Source organism: Plectropomus leopardus, chromosome 10 (genome assembly GCF_008729295.1).
Source record: "Plectropomus leopardus isolate mb chromosome 10, YSFRI_Pleo_2.0, whole genome shotgun sequence".
Lineage (NCBI taxonomy): Eukaryota > Metazoa > Chordata > Actinopteri > Perciformes > Serranidae > Plectropomus > Plectropomus leopardus.
Window position 1 is genome coordinate 28,339,551 of NC_056472.1, and position 23,036 is coordinate 28,362,586.

At 39.8% G+C, this 23,036-nt stretch overlaps 1 protein-coding gene across 1 annotated transcript in view; it reads right to left on the reverse strand.

The window, feature by feature from the left end:
• Positions 1-1,518: 1,518 nt before the first annotated feature.
• Positions 1,519-23,036, reverse strand: part of cntnap5a (contactin associated protein family member 5a) — a 130,532-nt gene continuing 109,014 nt past the window's right edge. Inside the window, exons 18-24 of the mRNA XM_042494432.1 lie at positions 22,694-22,933; positions 20,032-20,259; positions 14,944-15,077; positions 13,128-13,215; positions 12,783-12,983; positions 6,741-6,815; positions 1,519-3,605 (exon numbers count right to left, since the gene is read on the reverse strand). Coding sequence (XP_042350366.1) covers positions 3,412-3,605; positions 6,741-6,815; positions 12,783-12,983; positions 13,128-13,215; positions 14,944-15,077; positions 20,032-20,259; positions 22,694-22,933 — 1,160 coding nt within the window. The 3' untranslated portion in view covers positions 1,519-3,411. The remainder of the gene's footprint in view (positions 3,606-6,740; positions 6,816-12,782; positions 12,984-13,127; positions 13,216-14,943; positions 15,078-20,031; positions 20,260-22,693; positions 22,934-23,036) is intronic.

Sequence of the window (23,036 nt, forward strand, 5' to 3'; positions counted from 1 at the left end):
CGCAAAGTTACGTACTTTGCGTACAATTATGCACTTAATGTGACATTACATAGGTTAGATTTAGGAAAAGTGACACAATGTTGGGCGTCATTATGGTATATATTTTACACAATGTTATGTTCTTAACGCAAAATTGTGTAGGTTAGGAAAAGACGAACAGTTAGGCGTCAGCATAGTACGTACTTTACGTAAAGTTAGGTTGTGGAAAAGAAACATGGTTGTATGTCACTGTATGGACCGAAACGCAAAGTTATGTACTTAACATAAAGGTACGTAATGGTAAGTTACATAGGTTACATAAAGAAAAAGAAAGATATATGATTTGGGTTTAGAAGAAGAAACATGGATGGGCGTTGTCACGCTGTGTACATAATGTAAATGTATGTACTTAATGCAAAATTACATAGTTTAGGTCTAGAAAACAAAACACAGTTGAGCGTCAGCACTGTATGTGCTTTACGTGAAGTTATGTACTCGGAAAGTTACGTAGGCTAGGGATAGGAAAGTTAAGTTACGAAGGTAACGATGTAACCTAAAATAAAACACAGGACACCAGTCTCCTGGATGAAAGTCCTGTGTTTGTTTGACCCATTTCCCACCCCAATCTGCTTTCTTAAGCGACTCTTTATTTAGCGACTTCTTTCCTTCTTCCCTGCTGTCACATTGATCAAATGATTGCAGCCTACATGATTACGTGCATTAAACACAAATTACTGGCTCATGGTCTTGTAGGTTATATTCGCATTGTCCTGCATTACTTTTTGGAGGACAACATACAAACAGTACATGAGAACAGCCTGCAATAAGCTAGCAACTGACACGTTACAACCCTAAACAGTGGTACAAATTCTCTCGAGTACTGTGACAAAGTGTAGTAGAGAAGGTTGACTGACACATTGACCCTGGAGCTTGCTGTTGCTGCACAAGCACCCATATACTTGCTGCTGTGATTGTTCCATACTACTGCAAACGACTCGCATGCTGGTTAAACCAATTTCTCTAAGTTGCTGAGCTCAACACTTCCTGTACACACCAAACTGCTGCCCGTTTGCCAAAGAACGCCAAAGATACTGCTGTGGGAGCTTTGTGGTTTGCCAGATTTGCATATGTTTGTGTTTAAGAGTGTTTTGTGTTTATCTAAATATAATACTCCTCTCCATTAAAGAGCGGGTCCATTTTTGTTTAAGGTTTTACCATCATTCTGTAGCTTCCTGACAGCGTTCTTGTTGAAATCTGGACATTTAGATTTTGTTGGAAGTATGTATGTTTTAAAGCCAAACACACAAAATCAACATCAAAGAACAAATGGCGATGAAAGCCAACTGTTGTGTCGCCTCTTGTTGCCTGTGTCTCCGGCAAAAAGTTGCACATTAACACACCGCAGAGACCACAGCAAACAGCCAGCTATTAGGTACATTCTGCACCTGCATGAGAGGAAATAATCTCCATACCAGCAGGCGGCAGTCGTCTGTATTTGTCATTCAAAAGGTAAAAAAGGTAAAAGAACAAATTACCGTGGGTCAGCGAATAATGAAAAAACAATTACGAACAATTTCTGCAAAGGAGCTTGTTTGAGTTTGAGTTTGTTTCGGTCTCAAGCCCTCTTGATGATAGTCTTTCCGTGCTTTCCTTACTTTCTCTTCTCGTGTATTGAGCTGAACTGTCCATTATTTGCAGACAGGCTGCGACACAATTTAACCTGTTGAATCGGCCCGAAAGGCGCTAACAAGTTACCATGGCACAGAACACGCCACAAAAACTAGGGCATCGCATGCTCACCAATGGCCTGACATCGACTGTTGGCCGACTGTGCCGAAATGCTATTTCACAAGCCCTTCTTAAAAAGTTTTCCCATGTGACTTAACGTAGGTTTCTACATTATGACACTGCTACATATAAACCCTCCATCCGCCTAATGTGCTTTTTCATGACTGAGCCAAATTGTGTTACTAATCTTCCATATTAGCCTTATTTCCTCTGACCCCCCTAACCGACATGGAAGCTAAGTACTGTCCTGCTGCGGACGCCATGTTTATTCGGATGCAAAATTCACACAATAACACAAATAAACTAAACAATCGAGGCAGAGGTGGATCAGCAACTCTGGTGTTCTGTGAGGTAAAATTACTGTAAAGTAGTCTGGTGACTTTGAGGAGAGTAATTCAAAGGCTTCAGTTCCCCATTGGAAAACTATGTCTGATGGCATGTAAAGATGTAAAATTATTAAAATGACTTTAAGTACCTCAAAAAATTGGTACTTAGGTTGCTGCTTTTGTCTAACAGCTGAGTGGATATTTCTATTTGAAAAACTTGTTAAATAACACAGCTGGACCCGCCCTTTAATTTCCTATATCTGCTACTTTCATGATACATTATTCAGTGATTTTTATGTGCATGAAAAATAACACACAAGCATGATTTGCAAAATTGAATTAAATACATGAATTCCTGTTAAAAAAAAATCCCTCCAACTAAATAAATGTGGTCTGAATGGTGTACAATGCTTTCTTAGGGACAAGACTTGAAAGAGCTGAAGAGTTACGAACCTCTAACATATCCTGTTAACAAAAGATTACAGGATTTAGTTTAGTCAATTTCCATCCTACTTCAAACAGTGCAGTGAAAGAACTGAGTGAGAGGAACATTACTGAGAGTCATTACTGATGGTCAACTGGCAGATGTTTCGCATGACTGGGAAATTCAGATTTCCTTTTATTCTATGTGGAGTGGGTTGCAGAACTGAATGACAATAAGCTTCTCTCTATGTAAATGCGATTGCTTTTGTGCAAATCACATGAATAACTTCTAAAATGTTCAAATAAAAACTTGTATGCAAATTAGGCACTCATACAGTATAGGCAGTATTGTCCCCATTTCTTCTTCTACAACATTCACCACCACTGGAAAAACAAAGACAGCAGCGAATGCACGCATATCTTACAGGCCTGGCCTACATTTCCTGACTCGTAAGTACAATTTAGTGAGTCCCACTGTAGTGTGGAAGTTTTCAGCATTTGAGGGTTTCCAACAAAATGTTTTGAGTTGTGCGCATTCAGGATGGACAGCAGCTTTCGCTCGTTGCACTTGTGGCGTCCCATTTGTCCACCTCTGCAGAACATTCATCTTTTTGCTTTACACATTTTTGCAATGACAGAAACCACAGCAGCTTGATTCTGACAGTTTCACCAACATCAAATACACTAACAGCTGTAAAGATTCAGCCCACTTGCTTGTACTGGAGCATTAGGAGAGTGGACTACAGGCTACAGGCGTTTTGCAGTGTTCCTGGAGGACTTCCAGGGCACGGAGATGTTTTGTTGTAAGAAATCCTGCAGCAGCGCGTCCACCTGTTAGTCCTTTATAAGAGAAGAGGTAAGTTTGTGGCTTGGGTCCACAGAGTGCACACTGTAGTCAGATGTAGTACTCCTTCATGTTGTCCCTGACTGAGTTGTGGAGGTGCAGCTCTGTCCTGTAGTCCGTGTACATGCTGTGTCTGTTCTCCTCTTTGATGCTGCTGCTCCTCTGGGCCCGCCGCTGCTGGTAGAGGAGGCGGCTTATCACAGCCAGAGCGCACACAGCGATGAAGACCACCGCTGTGACCACACCTGAGAACACAGCGGGGGAGACACATTAGTAGATGCCAGGGGACAATGCAGCCCACCAGGACTGTCCCCATTAAGTTTCTTCTGATCCCGACCCAAAGTTTAACTGTGCATAAATTCTTACCTTTAAACACAAAACGCTGTCCTTGAACACAAAGTAAAACATCCTACATCACACACTCAATTTTCAGCGACTTTATATTAGCACAGTGTCAAAGTAAAAGTCATTTCATCACTGAAGAAGCTTTTGTTAGTGTATTTAAATTGTTTTTATTTTCATGCTTCTAATGTAATTGCAAATTGAGTCCTTGATTGTTTTGTGTTTACTTGCATTAGAGTAATTCTCTTTAAGATGATTGCAGCTATTCTAAGAGTAATTAAGTATCTAAAGTTTAGTTTAAAACAAGAACAAGGTTTTATATGAGCTGTATGCAACATTCAGAGCATTGACGTAGCTGAAAATCACAATTTGCAAAAAAAAAAAAAAAAAAAAGATATAGTGGAGTAACGGCGACCTGAGCAGAGAATAAAGTCACACTCCCGATGTGCGTAATCCGAGCTTCTCTGTGGTTTGTTTTGGTAAGCAGGTCTGGTCACGTGCAACTTTCATGATACTGGTATGTGTATGTTTATTTGTGATTGTGTGCTAAAATCCTTTATGGTATTTTCCAAACCAATTTCCCCACATGGACAAATAAAGGTGTCTGTCTGTCTATCTATCTTACGTGTTAGTTCATGTTTGTACCCCTCGGGTAGCTCATCGCCACAGATTTTCACTGTGCTCATACAGCAGTGACTGCTGATACTGGGATGTCATCGTCACAGCACTGTGTGCTGCTCAGCCACCTCCATGTTGAGAACTCTTGAGGACATAAGCTCTGAATTTTGCCTGGAGCTCCTATAAGTGGTAAGATGTAGGATTTACTGCAGGAAAATCATTATATTTGTATAATTACAGTAAAAAAAAAGGAGAAAGGAATCATTTTTCAAACAACACTCGAAAGAATTAATTCTGTGTAAGTTTCAAATATCTAATTGCTTTCTGTATAATCTAAACAAGAAAGGACCATCAAGTATTTATGTATTTATGCATTCCCTCATTTGATAAAGCTGTTTACAGTTTTCATGCTAAACTACATAATTTAGCATTTCAAAATATGGTGCACAGAATAATGCACAACACAGACTTTGAAGATAACACAATGAAGCTGATTAGGTTCCATATGATTCTGCAGTTTTAAACTGAAGTTCATGTTTCTATAATAAAAGGTCCAGGCATTCGTCAGGCTTCACGGAGCTGAATTTTATGAATTAAAAAAATGCCTTCATCTAATCCTCAATCCTAAAGGAGAAGTTTGACATTTTGGAAAACACGCTTGCTCCCTTTCTTTTGAAGAGTTAGATTAGAGGATTGATACCAGTCTTAAGTCTCTACAGTATCAATAACTGGGATTATTAACCTCCTGGAGTCTCCGCTAGTTGCCAGGCAACACATAACCCCCCATACACTTCAGTTTTTGGAATTAAACAAACAAGATGGAACTTGTAAGTTATTAAGCTTTAGAGCTCAGTGCTGCAAGGTGGGATGTTACCTTTGGGCATAGCAAGGCTTGTTGTTTTTCCTGCCTCCAGTCTTTATGCTAAACTATCTCCTGGCTCCAGTGTTGTCAATCACCTCATCTAAGTCTCAGAGAGAATCAGCATGTTTCTAAAACATAGTGTTAAATTTGTAAAAACCCTATACTATGTCTAATCACTTTCATTGTCATTTCACTGATGCTTTTTAAAACAGCAGACACCATCTCTTCTTCACCCACAATATTATCATTTGTATATAAATTACTCACAATGTGTTGCCTTGAGTTAGTGAACAAAACTTTCTTTTTCTCACATGCCTCCACGGTGGACAAAGAATCAAAAAAAGGTGAACATTTGCCATAGGTTTCATGTTTAACAAAAGCAAACTATATCAAAACAACTCGTACAGCTTAAACCACGTCTCACTAATCCAGTTGTATGCCCAGTACTTTCCACACACATGCATATTTGCTAAAACATTACTTTTGTAGACATAAACAGCTTGTTCATTGCACTAATCAGAGTTCAAACACACATGCTTGCCCAGGCACCCTACTCTTCCACGCGCAAGACTGATACAAGTGTTGTCCCTGCTCTCTGTTTGCTCTCTCCACCTTCAGCTTTCTACGTTGGCAAGTTGAGGGCAGATAATTGTGCTCTCTCAACCTTAGGCTTTCCACGTTGGTGCGTGGAAGGGCAGTGAGGTGTGATCTCTCCACCTAAGGTTTACTGCCCAGGAAGGGAAGGGCAGAGCGATCCCAGAACAGAGTGAAATCTCCAAATGTCATACTGCAAATGAATATAAAGTTTCTTTGAGTAAAGTGTTCCTGACTGAAATTTGATAATACTTCTTTAGGGATTGCAGTTTGGCGGTGTGGGCTCCACACTCGCTTTGACAGCTTAATGGACCATCATAAAAGGGCTGGGGCTTAACGATGGGTCCACTGATATACAAACGATCACTCTGTGGGTGAAGTATTCCTTTGACAAGCTAACATTCAAGCTATTTATTTGGTTGCGTGCAGTGGTAAGCCTCTTCTGGACTCATGCTTAAGTCCAAACTAAATCTGGCACAGACATCACTTCTTCTGTTAGCCTGAAGCTCCTCTTTTCCACTTCAAACTTCCCCAGAAAGCTATTATCCCGTCTCCTATATCCTACTGTATTTGGGATTAGATCTAAAGTTCTTTCCCCAAAATGCTTAGCCACTCCTTAAAATTATTTAATTGGTCTTATAATGATCTAACAGATCAGCTTGGGGCATTTCTATCATCAACAACAATAGGTAAATAGACTTAAAATGCAAAGCAAAAGTATTCCCTGTAAGGAAGCACATAGAAATCCATCATCATCATCGACTTTAATTTAATTTCAGACAAAACTGCGTGAGTGGCAGTAATGAAAATGAGCTTCAGCTAAGACTGAGTTATCAAGAGACCAGGAAAAAAAAAGAATTAAGACGGAGGCGAATGGAGAGAATGACAAATAACAAACAGCTGGGACTCATTTTCAATTAAGCAAAGAAAAATAAACCAGCAGAAAAGACAGAAAAAAACAGACCTGCTATTACAGCCAAATCCTTCTGGGTGCCGTTTCCACGCTGCTCTTTGTCTTTATTTGCCGTTACAGTTTGGTCTGAAAAAGCAAACATAGAAAAATTAACATGACTTTAATGTAGGATGTCAAGATCTTTGATATCTGTCACCCTTACCTGCGAAGTGTTGTTTCTTACACTTCACTGCTGAGCTTCAGAATAACACTGAATTATTTAATACGATAACCAAATTAAATGTAGTTTCACTTGTCTCCTTCTCCCTGTATGAGCCCAAATATATTGTTTGTGTTCTCTATATATCTCTCTGGTTGGTCAAATGACTTTTAAATTTCATCTACACTATTTCATCTCATAATAATCGACTTAAGTTTCCATAACTAAAAGAGACACTGGAAGACGAGTCTGACCTGCATTAAACCGTGGTCAGGAGGACGGTGTTCATAATGAAGTTTTAGCCGATGCCAGTGAGGAGGAAATACACATCTTTTATCTAAGTAAAAGCAGCAACATCACAGAGTAAAAATATTCTTTTAGGTCAAAGTCCTCCATTCAAACTCTTATTCAACCCTTTGAACTCTGCAATAGAAATGGTCTGTCAGTGTTTACATTGGTATTTTAGCTTACTGCGATGTCATTTCGTGGAGTATCTTCAAATGTTTCATATCCTCAAAATCTGTACAACCTGACAGTTATGTAAGACAGCAAACCATGACAATTGATAAAAAGCATTGAAATCGTGTCATTGACGAAATAATACAAAAATCTGATGTTTTTTTAAAATCAGATTTTACAAAATAGAAAACAAAATGTATTGATCCAAAAGATTTTTCAATGTGGAAATATAAAGAAAATATTTCTGAACAATGTTATGTGAACTATGTACATTATTTAGTTTTGAAATGATGTGCTTATTTTTATGAGCAGAGTGTAAAGCCGTGACGGATTCATTACTCATTCCTCTGGTGTCACAGTGCATTGCTGCAGGTAACACAGCGCAATGATGTCAATATGAGTGTATGCAACAATGGGAAGGCCTTAAGTCTGAATGTTCTATCCATCATGGATTTTATTTTAGATGGATATATACTAGCTATTGTGTTTTTTATGTCAGATCGATATGTAAAGGATCATGCAAACAGCGATCTCCTGCTGCCATTATGGGGAAATACCGGCCTAATTATGGTGAAATTCCACTTTTGCACTGATCGTAAGGTAAGGTAAGTTAAGGTAAGTTAAGGTAAGTTAAGGTAAGGTAAGTTAAGGTAAGGTAATAACGTGATGACGGGGAAGACAGAAGCCTTAGTTTTCTACTGCAAAAAGAAAGACTGCTCTTGTTATTATTGTTCATATTTTCGATAGATTTAAACAGAATCATTCCAACAATGACCTACAGACGGGATTTCTTCATACCCTGATATACAATAACACTACCCCAGTTAGAACAATGGGATGAGGGTGAGAAGATGATATAATCAGCTACTGCTGGTGGTTCTATGGAGACAGAGAGGTGCGGTCGAGAGAGGAATCAGGAAGGTTTCAAGGAGTAACAATTCCTCTAAAACTTCAGGATGTTCAGGGCTACACTCCAGTATCTCTCACAAGTCTGTCAAGGCAAAAACAACAAGCTGTCCCAGTCAGAAAGCGTCTGGCAGTCAGGCTCTACTGGTTGGTGACTGGGGCAGCGACAGCTACAGCAGCCTTGTGTAGTTTCATCGGATGAGTGATCTGCGCCTGTGAAGTGGCGTATGACGTGGAAAAACCAAATCATTTTAAAACAAATCTCCTGCATTTCTACTCCGCCGGCACCAGTCTAGATTAGTTAAATTGAGGGTGTTATGACAACCAAAATGTGTCAAGAACAATTTAACTGTGTGGATCAGGACAGGAAATGAATAGAACAAAAAAGCCTATTTAATATTTGAAATTTAACTTGTTATGTTACCTAAAATGGTAGGAGGTTGCACGCCATAAAGGAACCCCATTTCACTAAATCTGCTCCTGATTAAAATGAAAGCACAGCGCAGAGCAGCCGGATGAGAGAAGAGACACGGAGCAACACGTCCTCATATATACAAAGAATCAAGAAGTCAAAGAGTTAAACTGAAACTTTAAGTAGTCTGTTGACATCTTAATAAGTCAATTTTCACTGCTGAACATTTGACTTATTGATTGTTAATTCAAACACTTTGGTGCTGTGAGGAAAAGCTCAGTTCTGTTTGTATGCCTCTCACTGTGCTGAACGTCTGGCCCGACCGATCGATCAATCACCTGTGTGATCAGCAATATGTTGGACTGAACTAACTCAAAGGATGGTCCAAAAGTGTGTATTTTGATTATATTAATTTGTTTTTGTCCACTGAAAATACTAAAGTTATCATTTATATAGGCTGCTTAAATATGATCACCTAATTACAGGGACTGTATAATAACTTTATTTTTTAAAGGGAAAAGGTGGGGTTGCAAAAACCACAACTTTGCTCCCCCTGATTGAATAATGGAGACGAATTTGCTACACTTGCTCCTTTACTCAAGCGCCGATAGATGTTTAACAAAAACACATGAATTCTAACATGACCGTTTTTATATTGGATTTGGAACTTCATGTGAAAATGCTTCGCCCTGGTTCCCTCGTCGAAAAGCCTATGAGATTTTTCCCTTAGATTTTGGATCACTGCAGAAAATAAGCTCTGTGGTAAACAAATGTTTATGATGCTTACATGTTTTTTTTTTCCAGAAAGATAATCTTCGCAAATGAACACTACTTTTAGGATTTTGAAGCCTAAAAGTGATTGCCAAAAGTAAAACAGCTAATGTTAGGTTATAAACGAACTAAACAACGGTCACATGACCACCACAACAAGGCTGTAAAATGTTTGGCGCGGCATGATGATGTTCTGTAGTCTCATTTAGCCCCATCCATCTTTTTTAAGACACCTCAAAGCTTTAAAGCTCACAAGAGGCTATTTCCGATGTATTTTAAATCTAAAACTAAAAATGTCCGGAGCCTGTGTTAATCACAGACTTTATTTTAGGCTTCTAACCAAAAACCCATTCTAAAAAACCTATTAATTAATTTATTTATTTACTCAACACACTTTTTTGCTGAAATGCTAACTCATTTCTGGGTTTTACGACTCATTACGTGCGCAGAAGTGTTGCATTTGAGCTACATTTGCTTCTGAAAGTAACAAGTGTCACACTGAACTGAGTATGATGAGTGAACGAGCCCTGAAAAGGTGACTGTTGGTTTCATTGCATGTTATAGCTCCACAAGATGAGCTGTTTCATGTAACTGCCAAGATGATGACAACATTTTCATTATGCTGCGAACGAGAGAATCTCTGTAAAATTGGCCAACTCTGAGCTCAATCTGGTGCCTCAGCAGACGGGACGATTAGAACATCTGACATGTATTCATCTATCGTATGTATCTATATATATGTTGTGGCTATATGGTGTTAGCCCAGAACGTTTCCATACCATCAGCATCAACACCTCTGTAAGCTGCGATAAAGACTCCATACTTTATGTTAAAACATTAGCTGCTGAACCTTATTCAAAAGCTCGCTCCGTAATTGTGTGCTCCATCACAGAGCCGTCGTTCACTCAAAACAAATATGCATAAAAATAATTGGGGAAAAAAAACATATATTTGAGAGTGAAAAGACATTTGTGTGCTAGTGTAGACAGCTTCTTTTGTAAAAATTGAAATGCATCTGTTCTGTCAGAGACGAGTGAAACACACAGCTGGAATGTGTCTGGTTTCGACAGACCGTGATTAAATTCACCAGTTGCAAGCTACAAACTGTAGCAGTTCAACAGGAAGCCAATTAAGACTGATAGTTCTGCTCTGAGTTGATTTGTTCATCTTCAGGAAGCCTGAGGCCCGCGGCACGAAGATGTTAGTGGGTCAGCAGCTATTTTTGAGGCTTCACTCGGGTTTGCTGGTAGCGCAAAACTAATCACTTTTAAGCAGGATAGACTATAACAGTGCATCATGTTGCCTAAAGCCAAGCTGCTCAGGAGAGTCGACCTTTTCTAAATAAATCGGATCATTTCTACAAGATTCTGACACAGACGAACACTGTGACTCCTGTCCAAAACACCTCAACCTTGTTTTATGTAAAAAAAAAAAAAAACACCTATGTGCTGAAGGCATCGGCAGAACGTGTACCAGACTTTGAAGCCAATTTGACATTATGGCCAAACCATGTAACTACAACCTCTGGGTCCATCACATAATAATGTTTTCAGCACAAACTAACATTGTGAACAAGATGTCGGCAAATTCGTGGATATATTTTTTGAGTGTCACAACCCCAGATCCATTTTGTCCAATAAAATTTACAAAGTCTAGAACACAATTACATGAATTTAATCCCATTCATGTTATTAGAGGGATAAACACGAAGTTAGCTGCTTGACCTGTGAAGTCGAAGCCGTGCTCGCTCTATGGGTCCAGTGGTGCCATCTTGGTAATTTTACACCCATTTGTTTATCCACTTTTCTTTATGCATCCATGGTAAGCATGGGCGCAGGAAGGTGATGGTGCTGTTGACCTTGAGGTGGTGGTGGTGGTGGGGGTTCTTAGTCAATGTGAGGGTCGAAGGACAGAGGGATGTCGTATGCTGTAAAGCCTTCTGAGGCAAATTGTGATTTGTGATAATGAGTTTTATAAATAAAATTGATTTTACTTGACTTGACCAAAGGTGGGTAACAGTAACAGTTTTACCATAACTTCCAGCCTACCTGAACCTTTTATTTAAATTTTGAACGGCACATGCTAAAGGTTCCTGTCATAAAATATATGATATAAAAACATTTAAAATGTTCAAATTTCATCAGTTTCTCCTCTTTGCTCAAGCTAAACTTAGGGAGAGACTTGCTGTAGCGGGAGCTGATCAATAATGTGGACAGACTAAGCAGGCTGAGAAAGAGCAAAAAATCGGGGACGGTTTTGGAGATGCTTTTTAGATTCATAAAATATCGTCTTCCACTTCTACTTTGATGGCATGGACATCAGGATGAAATTTTATGGCAACTACTGTTAATGGTGGGAACTGCTGGAACAATATAGCACCGTATCATCGGAAGTGTGCATCTACTCAGGGACGACAGGCTCGTGCTCGTGACAGCACGACATGTAAAACTAAACATCGTTCTCCTCAGCTGAGAAACAGCAAAGACTTCTTGGTACAGGCCAAAAGAGAAACTAATTAAGGCTGCAACTCTCTTATTTTATGGTTGATTAATGTGTCAGTTATTTTTTAATTATTCCTTGAGTGTATGGAATGTCAGTTAGAGTGAAAATCGCCCTCCATAATTTCCCTTCAAAAACTTGTTTTGTTAGTCAATCATTCAGATATGTGATGCACAATGACACAAAGAAAAGCAGCAAATCCCCACAATTAAGAGGCTGAAGCCAGAAATGTTTCTGAATAAATAACTGGACAGATTAATTAATTATCAACAGTCTTTGTTACCAACTGATTTATTAGTGGCGCAGGGAGACATTTTGAGAATAGTTGCCTTTTACCCTTGAGTTTGCAGGCTTTCTTTTTTTTTAATTGTTTTTTTAATTTGGGGAATTTAAACAAACACTAAACTGATCAGATTAACCCTTTGAAACCTAAGCATATTGGCTTGATTGTTTTCAAAAACACGGAAAGAAGGCAATGAGCAATTTAACAAAAAATAACACAAAATGTTCTTTTCTGACATAATTTTATATGTCTTTTAATTATAAATATATTTTTATAGACATTTTTTCCTTGTTTTTGATCATATCTAATTATCTCCCAACAGCTAATTTGCTAGTAGTTCTTGTAACCTTTTACTTCTTCCTTTTTTTTGCAATTTTCCTATCATTTCTTGCAAAGTTGCTAATTGCTTTTTCCCCAAATATATATGTATAAAACATTCACATGTTTGCGCATCAAACAGCTGCCAGTGCATTTGGTACTCAGCATGTAACCTGGAAATAAAAATGACTATTTCATGGCGGTGTGCGTGGGCGAGTGAAACAGCAGACTTTGTGAGTGTTTTACCCTGCAGTGTGTGCGAGGTGGACTCCGCCAGTGCTCCACAATTTGACTGGACCAGTGGACCGCGGATGGTGACCAGTGAGCTTCCTCGATTCGTCAGCGCGGCCTTCAGCGGTGCAACGTGATTGAACTGGACCGAGGAAAGGCAGCCGATGAAGCCTTTAAGAGCTGCTTGCATCACTTCCTCATTGAGGGTCTCCCTCCCTGCAGAGATACAGTCAATAGGTGAAAATATGTCTTGCTGAAGGCAAGATTTAAACATTTTTCTACAGTAATTTCCGAGTAATAAAATCAGAGCTGATGTGGGAGTTTTTCAGCAATTTTCCCTAACATGGTGGGAGGACTTACTGGTGACTTTGCCCAATGTCAGGGATCTGATTAAGATCAGCTCTGCATCAGATGACAGTGTGTACTTTCTGTGGATGTCCTGGTCGATCTGGTTGAGTGGAGAGAAATCAAATAACAAGGCAATTACAAGAAATCTAAACCGAGGTAACACCAGCAGCCGCAGCAGCACATTTCAATACATTATAGATCGAGCGTTGTCTTCTCCTACAGGTTCATACAAAACCATTATCTGCCTACAGTTAGCTTTGAAGTGATTCAGACCTTTCACTTCTGCACCGCCACGCTGACTCAGTCGCATCACTTAACTTGATGATCTGCAATAAAACACTGCAGGATTCTGATTACGTGTGCTGTCATTTATAAAAGGCCCGCTGATGACCTCGCTATGAATAGATTTCACTGCAGTGGGGAATTAATTTTATTATCTACTGTCAAGTGTTTGGATAGCAGCGAGAAAATTCAATTGTTGTTCCTGACTGACATGATAAATTGTGTCATTGCATAGAGTTAGATTCATTAATATGTGTTGCACAGTGTTTGTTTGTTTGTTGGGTTGTAATCCTGGAATATAACTTTCTATTATTTTACACTGTGGTAATTGAACATATCTTTATGTTATTGTTTACAAAGATGCTCACAGCAGCAGAATTCAAATGCAGCCATAATCTGTCTTTGAGATTGAAAAAATAATATTTACTCAAGCTCCATGTCCTAGTTGTTTACTGAGCTTTCAACCACATCTAACAGCCTCATCAACAAATGGAGCTCACTGTGGTGTCATCTTCGGACATGAGAGTGTGAGACTGTCATCCCTGCTTATGCAAAATACTGTATTTACACACAGAGAAAATTCCATCTGCTGAACAAAAAGTTAAAAGGACATCATATGCACGCAATAAAACAAATTTATACACACACATATATGGTATATATACTATATACTCACAAGTGTTAATGTATTTTGCTGAACTTTATTCATTTCATCTCACTTTTTTGTTAAAGTTTGTAACACTCAGTTAATAAAGCACTGAAGGAATTATTTTCTGATTATTATTTATTTATTATTATTATTATTATTATTATGCAAGCAGGGTTCAATGTTGTGTTGATGTTGATGCAAGTGGGTCACAAATCTATTCACCTGAATTAAAATTTTAATTGCACCTATGCAAAATGTTTTATTTAGTAGTTATCAAATAAAACACTAATTTGTACTGCACATGTGCAACTCTCAACAGAGACAAGAATGAAGTGAGATGCTCACTCCTGAGCTACTTTCATCTTCAGCTATGGAAAAAAAAAGGTTACATTTTTTTTACCACTTGCCTGACTTGGGTAAGTGGGTTGCTGGATTTAGAAGAAAAAGAAGAAGAAGAAGAATTCTTTATTGTCATGTGTATTTTGTCTCCCTTTGTGTCTGTGTCTGCAACTTTGTATTTTCACTGCTGACTGTCTTGGCCAGGTCTCCCTTAAAAAAAGAGATGCTTAATCTTAATGGGAACAACCTGGTTAGATAAAAAGTAAATTAAAATAAAATGTACATTGTACAGTGAAATTGTCCTCTATATTCAACTCACTCACAGAGCAGTGAGCCGGTGCCTTGGTCAGGAGCACCTACAGGAGCATTAACCTAACGTACATGTTTTTGATTATTTACTTGCCCGACGTGCCGTTTATTTGCCCTGTGCAATCCTTAGTGTTGAGCCCTGACAAAGGAATGCAAAAAGCTGTCAGGGAGCACAAAACCTAATGCAAAGGAAAGCAAAAAAATGTAAAAATTCCCTCCATGACCTTTCGGAGGCTTCCAACTTCCCACCTGTACGTAGAGGTTTTTCCCCACTCGGTGGATTCGGATTCGATGGAGTCGTCCATCTGCCAAGTTCGAGATGACGGGGGTGAACACATCTGGACTCCTGTCTGTCTGAAGGTGATACCAGATCTGCAGACTCCCTGGACACAAAGCATGAAGACACATGTAGTGCTTGCTCTTTTAAACTGACCTCTGTAGAAATCCCTATTTGAACACTTTATGATCGCTGATACACGATCGTGCCAAATTCAATTTTAAAAGCCACAGACCAAAGTTCGGTCCACTGGCGTGAGAGCCATACTTAGGCTCTAAGTGTGTGAACATTGCATTATAATGGCAAATGGGAGAAGAGAATACACCTCTTTACCGAAATGACGCGGCTTCTCATATATAAATAGAGCGCTATATCTCAACTTCTTCAATTGCCTTTTGAGATATACAAATATTTATCTCATAGCTCTTCGCTCCCACACAGAACAAGTCAATATGTGCTCAGTGTTCCTCCCACACACACACAATCGCTGCCAGATCTAAGAGTCAGATAGCTATGCATTGTCAAGTGGAGCTGGGTCAATATTACAATTCCCGGTCTGTAGGTGAAGGGCTTTGTGTAGTGATTCATTTCAAATCCTGAGAGTGCTCCTATAGATGAAGGTCACTGTGGATGAAGTGTCTCCTCTGCCCTTCAGTGTTTACAGAGAGCCGAGGAACATGGGAGTTCTGATTTAACACAAAAGAGTGTCTTAGGACACTGACACCGACTCAGACTAACAACTGCACTGTCACTCAATATGATTCTCCAAAGTTTGGATACAGCTTAAAGGCTGTCAGCTTAAAGCTTTGAGGCCTTTCTTGTGGCAGGAGCTGAAAAACGCTGAGATACGCCGTTGACAGCAGGGAAATATTCTGTACCAAGTGAGGACCTTTTTCTGAAATTTTCTCCAGGCTTAAAGTGAAACAGTTTAGTCCAAGCCCAGTTGGGTCTTTTGTTTTTATCCATTCATTCATTGTTTTGTTTACTGTCTAAAGTCTTTTAAATATTTTTCTTTCGATATAAAAGGACTTTTATTGTGCATATGGTGTGGTTTAATGTACTGGACTCTAACACTCCCAGTGAAGAAAGATGCAGAGGAGGAGATGAGCTGCGGAGGTTAAAACTATTCATTAGCCTGTAATCACTTTGCACAAAGTTGTGGGGGCGGCTCTGGTATTATATTCATGCTGGCAGCTGGAGCGGCAGTATGATGCACATTAGCTGCCTGCTCACTGTCAGCTTCATCTTTGTTTTTTGTTCCGCTCAACACCTTTCAACATGCAAACGGATATAAGATTTCACAGAAATTTGTTTTTGAGGTTTTCAGGTTGTTCAGATGTCCTGAGACTGCCCTAACTAGGGCTGTACCGACTCAGAATTATGCCAGTCGAATACATACATGAATACAGATATTCAACGATTCGCTTTTTTTTCCAAAGAAAGTTTCAAAGTCTGATTGGAGTTCAGTGTGACAGCGGTTTACGTTATATAGTAAACAAGCTAACGGCGCTAAGAATGGATCACAAATACAAAATGTCTGCAGATACCAAACAAAAGCCACAGACTGTATCCTATTAAATTTGAGTACATTCGCCACCTCTTCACCCTGCGGTGCCGTCTTTCTCTGTCTCTGTGCCGCTGCCTGCATGTCTGCAGCTTTAAAGAATAGAGTGAAAGTCAAGAGCACTCACTCTGTAGCAAAATGTTTGGACCAAAACGTCTCCAGAAGTACACTGCAAAGAAAAAACGACTGCTCAACTTGAAGCAATCTCAGTCGACTGATGATTCAACTTTCAAGGGGCTGCTCTACCTCTAACTATAAGCCTGCCTGACCCTCACCCCCACCCTATTTCTCACAACATTTTGACAGGCGCATCTGCACATGCCCCGCCAATCTGTTCTTTCTGGAGGTAAGAAAAAAACTACAATGGTAGCTGGAATGCAATGAGATTGTGATTGAATCCCTTTTCATTTGAGTGGATTCCATTTTTCTCTGAAAAAAAAAAAAAGGAAAAAAAGATGATTTCAGAGTGAGTGTATCTCGTTGGTGGTGCATTCGTAAAGTGGAACAGGCCACTGTCAAGGAGGCAATCTCCCAGATCTATGTAATTATGCAAAAATGATTTGGCAACCATGGTAACGCAATTGTGTCAGCCTATAAATGCAGGGATTTTCCCTGATAATCTGGAAAAGCGGTTCAGAAAGAGAACACAGGTGTGCTGAGCGTATGCCCTCCCCCCAGTTCATTTTTTCCCCTCCTCACTGCACGAAAAAGGCAAACCATATATATATATATAGCGCTATATATGTATATGTATGTACATATACATATATAGCTATGGGAAAATAGTCTAAAGACTATTTTACTTCCATATATGTGCAAATTTTGGTGAAAAAGGGGTATTTTTGAGCTCTGTCATCAGACATGTTAAATAAATGCATAAGGTGTGACTTTTTATACCAAAAACACATTTCTACCATTAAGCCCCGTCTCATATCTCCCTTCAAAGCATGTCTCTGCTGTGAAGCCTTCTGCAGTCACACTGCGGAGGTCAAATTAAACCAGTGCTGATGACACACCACAAATAACCTTCAAAAGCTTCATTATATTTTGGACTTTCTGGCTCTTTGTCCCCTCAAACAACAGCACCACTAAGACAGCTACTGGCAGAAATTTGCAGGTCAAAGGCAACCAAAGTTGCAACATTTGCACTTAATATTTGGCCCTCTTGAGCTCCCTCATTTTTCTTTGATCCTGATTCATTCGCAGCTCCTGGCATAGAAAGGAAAGGTATTCATCACGAAACAGGCTACATTTTACTAAAGATAATAACTCTGTACAATAATTATTTTGCTGCTTTAATAATCAGTGGGGGATATTTTTGTCATGAGATGCAGAGCAGGTGGACTACAGGCAACAGGAGATCAAAAGATCACTTAATATTTCAAGTAAACAGCAACTGAACGTCACACGACCAAATCAAGGATCCAACAAAGGCTGAACCGAAAACCAGGGCATAATACAAACTAGACTGACGAGGGGATGAAGTGCCGGTGGAGATAAGCGGCGGAGGAGCTCAGGTGAGGGGAGACTAACGATGCAGGAAAGGCGTAACTGGGCAAATGAAAGAAAGGCAGCACAGGAAGATAGGAGAAGAAAACACAGTAAAATTAAACCCCCAAAACAAGAAAATGCAATCTTCTAAATAATAAACAGACCAAATGAAAACAAAACAGACACACTAATGAAGGCGACATAAATGAGTCTAAACAGACACTTAGTCCAGTCTTCCCAAAAGTCTGAAAGACTCAGGACACAGCAGACTGAGACGATTAAGTTGAAAATAAAATCTGGTTATTATTGCTTATATTTCTGTTGGACATGGCTATAGGACCCTCTCGCAGCTGGACCCCTGAAAGTTTTCCCCCTTTCAACCCAAAGCGCGAACAAAGTTTGTTTCAAAATGAGAATGAATCTGGGGTTGGCTTTCAATCTCCCTGGGATGAAGCGCGACAGGGAGTTAGCCTGTTTTTTGTTGGACAGTTTGGTGCCAGCAGTCAGCTTAGTTAGCTTCCATTTTAGCAAATGCGACCTTCCTACAATAGTAGCTTGCAGTGTACGTGTAAGCAGTGTAGAAAGACAGGGTCATGTTTGAATGTTTGCAAACAGCACCTGACAATTCCTGCAAAGAATACCTTTAAGAAAATAAAGAACTTGAATTACCACTGTGCGATTGTATGCCTCCGTGCACCAGTCTTGTTGGTCTTACAGTTTACATCCATGTCTGTGAAAACATGGATGCTTCACACACATCTTCTCCTCCAGCAGCACAGGAGATCTAAATAATCAGTTCAGTTTCAAGGTGGGCACCAAAAATGAGAGTCACCAATTCAGTACCTGGTCAAATGTCTCCCCTTCTCTCCCTGACTCCTGATGGTGAGTAACGGCCACAGGAGTGTTTTATGCAGAACATTATGATGCAACAGTAAAGTTGACCTTTGATCTTTTGGATATAAAATGTTACTGCATCGTCATTTTTATCCTTGTATTTTATCCATTTTTATCGACCACTCTGGTAAGCCTCTGCTAAAAATCCACTTCTTCTGGTTGGCATGCAATTGTTCTGAGCATGATTCCTTAATCGACTTCATCCTCTCTTGTGTTGCAATTTGTTCTCTGTTATGTTCACTGTTTTCTATTGTTGGTATTGTTGTTTGCTTCTGTATTCATCTGTTTCGATCAATTCTAAATAGCTTATTTTTCAGTCTAAGTGAATGTTTATGTCAAAATTGAAGAAATTCCCGCAAGGTGATCTGGAGATATCGCATTCACGAGAATACAATGGATGCAAGGACAGACTGACCTTGATCTTTGACCACCAAAATCTGATCAGTTCATCACTGAGTCCAAATGAACATTTGTTTCAAATTTGAGGAAATTTCCTCAAGGTGTGTTTGAGATATGGCGTTCACGAGAATGGGACAAACAGATGAACAACCTGAAAACAAAATGCCTCCAGCCATGGCTATCGATGGCACAGAGGCATAGTGAAATAATCATTCGCACTGATTTCCACTAATTTCCTAGTGTGTTACAAAAAATCTAAATGATTAAACATGTAAGTAAACACCTGGTTTAATTACTGAGTGACTGTAAATAGTTTTGATTCCATAATTGTCAATTCCATGTAGCAAGAAAAGAAAAAAAAAACACCTTCAAAACATGTAACATTTTACAGGATTTAAAATGGCTGTGAACAAACACCTGTAAAATTCTCATACTGAGATGCAGATACGATGTTTCATAATGAATCTGTTTGCTGCATTGCTCTGATTTGTGTAACTATGTGGAAGACATGTTTGCTAACAATGCAGCTGCTAAATTTATCTGGCTGCCTGCGTAGGCTCAGTTCCATGTTTTCCACATTGGTGATGAAAGCTACAGATAGAAATCACTGAATATATAAATACTTATTCGTGTGTACGTCATTGCTGTAAGTTATCACTGTCTGGCAGGTGTTTTTTTTCTCTCATGCTATTAATGTAAAACCTGCGTGTACCGTTTTTGGCCAGGATGACAGCGATGTACTGCTGGCTGAAGGTGCTGACAGTCAGCAGCATGGCCGGCCTCTGGGAGGTGACGAAGCTGAAGGCCATGTCCTCTCTGGCTCGGCTGCTGCTCTCTGTGGAAACACTGGAGGCCTGCGAGCTTCTGTTCTGCATCACTGAGAAAGGCTCCTGGAAAGTGTAGGTCACAGAGGACTCCATGTCGAAGGACACCGACACCTCTGCACACACGGGGACACAAAGAACAAAAAAAAAAAGGTTTCAGTGCCGGGAGCTGTGTTGCAACTCTTTTTGAAACAAGATTAAAAGACTGAAACTCAGCTCGCGGCCTCCAGAGGCAGCAATGTTCATTACACCTCAAAAAATGAAAGCGCGAGCTAGAAACACAACCTAATCAAAAGTGGGGTAAAAAATGTAGTTCGGGCCCAGTGGGCACGGCTACAGGGAAGGCACTGTGAGAATGAAAGCATGTCTGTCTTCAGAGGTGTAGTGGTGTGTATGTGAAGCTACCTGAGAACTCTCTGGGCAGGTAGATTTTCTGTATACCTACTTAAAAATAGCCAGAGATACGCATTAGTCTCCATCTTGCAGAGCAAGCAATGACATGTTATTGCATTTTGTGGTATTCTCCGCACACAGGAAACTTCTGACTTTTGCTATGAAGTCCTGGTAAAAGTTGTTGTCTTAAAGGGACAGTTGAACCCCAAATCAGACACATACTTTTCCTCTTTACTGTAGTGCTGTTTATCAGTCTAGATAGTTTTTGTGTGAGTTGAGTGTTGGAGATATCGGCTGTAGAGATGTCTGTCTTCTCTCCAGTATAAGGGAACTACATGTGACCATAAACTGTAGTTAAAATAATGGACATAGCCACTGTGATGTCACTCATTGGTTTGCAGACTTGCATTTTGAAGCCTCAAGTTTGGCATTTTGGCAACCGCAATCTTGTTTTTCAGAGCCAGACCTGACCATTTGGACAGGAGGTTGGAGCTGTGGAGGAGCGAGGGGTGGAACTGACTCAGATTGTAGCAAAGCCTTACAGAAAGCCTGATTCTCAAGTGGTTCTACCCTTAAATATGCATAATTAAAAGCTTTAATAAAATGTAAACAGTGTAGTTATACAAAAATAATCTTGAGTAACCAGGTCATGATTTCTGGAAAGAGACATTGCTGGAGTGTAATCTAGTAACATTATGTTGGAGAGAAGGAAGAAATCTCTACTGTCAATATCGCTAACACTTGGAGACTCACACCAAAATAATCTAGACTGAGAGGAAAAATATGAGTTTTGACTTTTGGGTGAACTGTCCCTTTAAGGATAAACTCACCAGCTGTCTTGATGTAACCCATAGATTTGGTGGAGGGATATAAAGGGATGGGTAGATCAGTGTTATTCATGCACAAACACTACAACAATTACACATCAGAGCACATTATGAAACTTCATGGAAAAAAAGACGAAGACTCAGAAATAATATTGACAACAAACCATCAGCTGCGACATCACCACAGGAGATCTAAGTGTTGTCGATCAATCCCATTCATACCACCTCAACAAAACTCCCTTAACAAGCAAGTTTGTGCATATTTTGTGTGTTGTGATGTCAAAAAGCCCAACTTTTATATCTTACGAATGAAAAGCATTGCTCCTGGAGTTAAAAGTGAGTGGGTGGAAGGGTGGAAGCCACAGAGCGCCAACATACCAAGACACCATTGCATCACTGCCTTGATTGACATCGCTGCAAAAACATATTTTTTTGATGAGACTGCTTTAGTAGTAACACATTCTCTGCTTGTGACACATACACTGATAATCTCTAGGCAACTGCTGAATATTATTGCCGGGTAACATACTAATATATTTATACACCAAATAAACAGCAGGAAATAAAAGTGACAGTTTGCTTTGCAAAGAGGCTGCGCTCATTGTTTAATCATAACCCTCGCTTTTAATGTGGAGTACTTTCATTATGTCAAAACTTCAGAGCTTTGAAAATCTGCCATCATATTATCATACAACTGAAAGCACTTATCTGAGGACTGCATTTTACTGCTGAAAGTTTAACTCCCAGAGAGACATGGATCAAAGGGAGAGTCTATAACCTACAGGTGACATATCTGATAGGCGCCACAATAACACAGCTCACTGTGGTAAGATCCAAGTTGTAATAAAGCAGAAATATCTTTGAACAGCAGTCGGATTAACTGTATCCTGGCAAGAGTGCCTCTTTCATTTTGAACACACTGAGTCAGAGGAAACAGTGTAAATAGTGCAATGTGGTCTGTCACATTTGCAGCCAAAAATTTCCATCTCTTGTCTCTCAGAATACGTCTTCAAACCATTTCTCTTCACCAAATGTATATGTGGCTGTTTGCTCAGCCTGCTGCTCTGCTGGGTTTCAGTTGTGTTGGTGTCTGTGCTCTGTTTTGTACTCACATACTGCAGGAGATAATTTGCTCTAATGCATTTTAAATGTTCTTGGAGTCTGGAGCCAGGACAAGTATTAATTGCCTCTTGCATTACTTGCATTTTTATTGATGTGCCGTAATGGAATAACCTTGGCAATGATCGATTATTTATTTGTTGTAATCAACATTAACCTATTAAAAGAATGACATTAAGTGTGAGGGCTTTTGTTGTGGATCTGCAGTGACCTTGGTTACAGGTGGTCCCTCCGTAGGCGGACTGGGAGCAGTCGCACACGTAGCCGTTGCTCTTCTCGATGCACCTCCCCCTGTTATGGCAGAGGCTGCTGGAGCCGCTGCAGTAGCCGGGACAACCAGAGGTCACCCCCGGCGTCATCTTGGCCCTCTCCTCCAGATCAAAGCTCACGCCGTTGACGGTCAGAGTCCTGATGCAGCCCAGGAAGCCCCTCTGCTGGGACGCTGTTCCTCCTGAGACGAGAACAGCCGTTAGTCACATCTAAAGCTCGCTGGCTGCGCTTAGAAGCTTCTCTGATGATTTTATAACAGTGATCCCCTTTAAGGCTGATGAGGA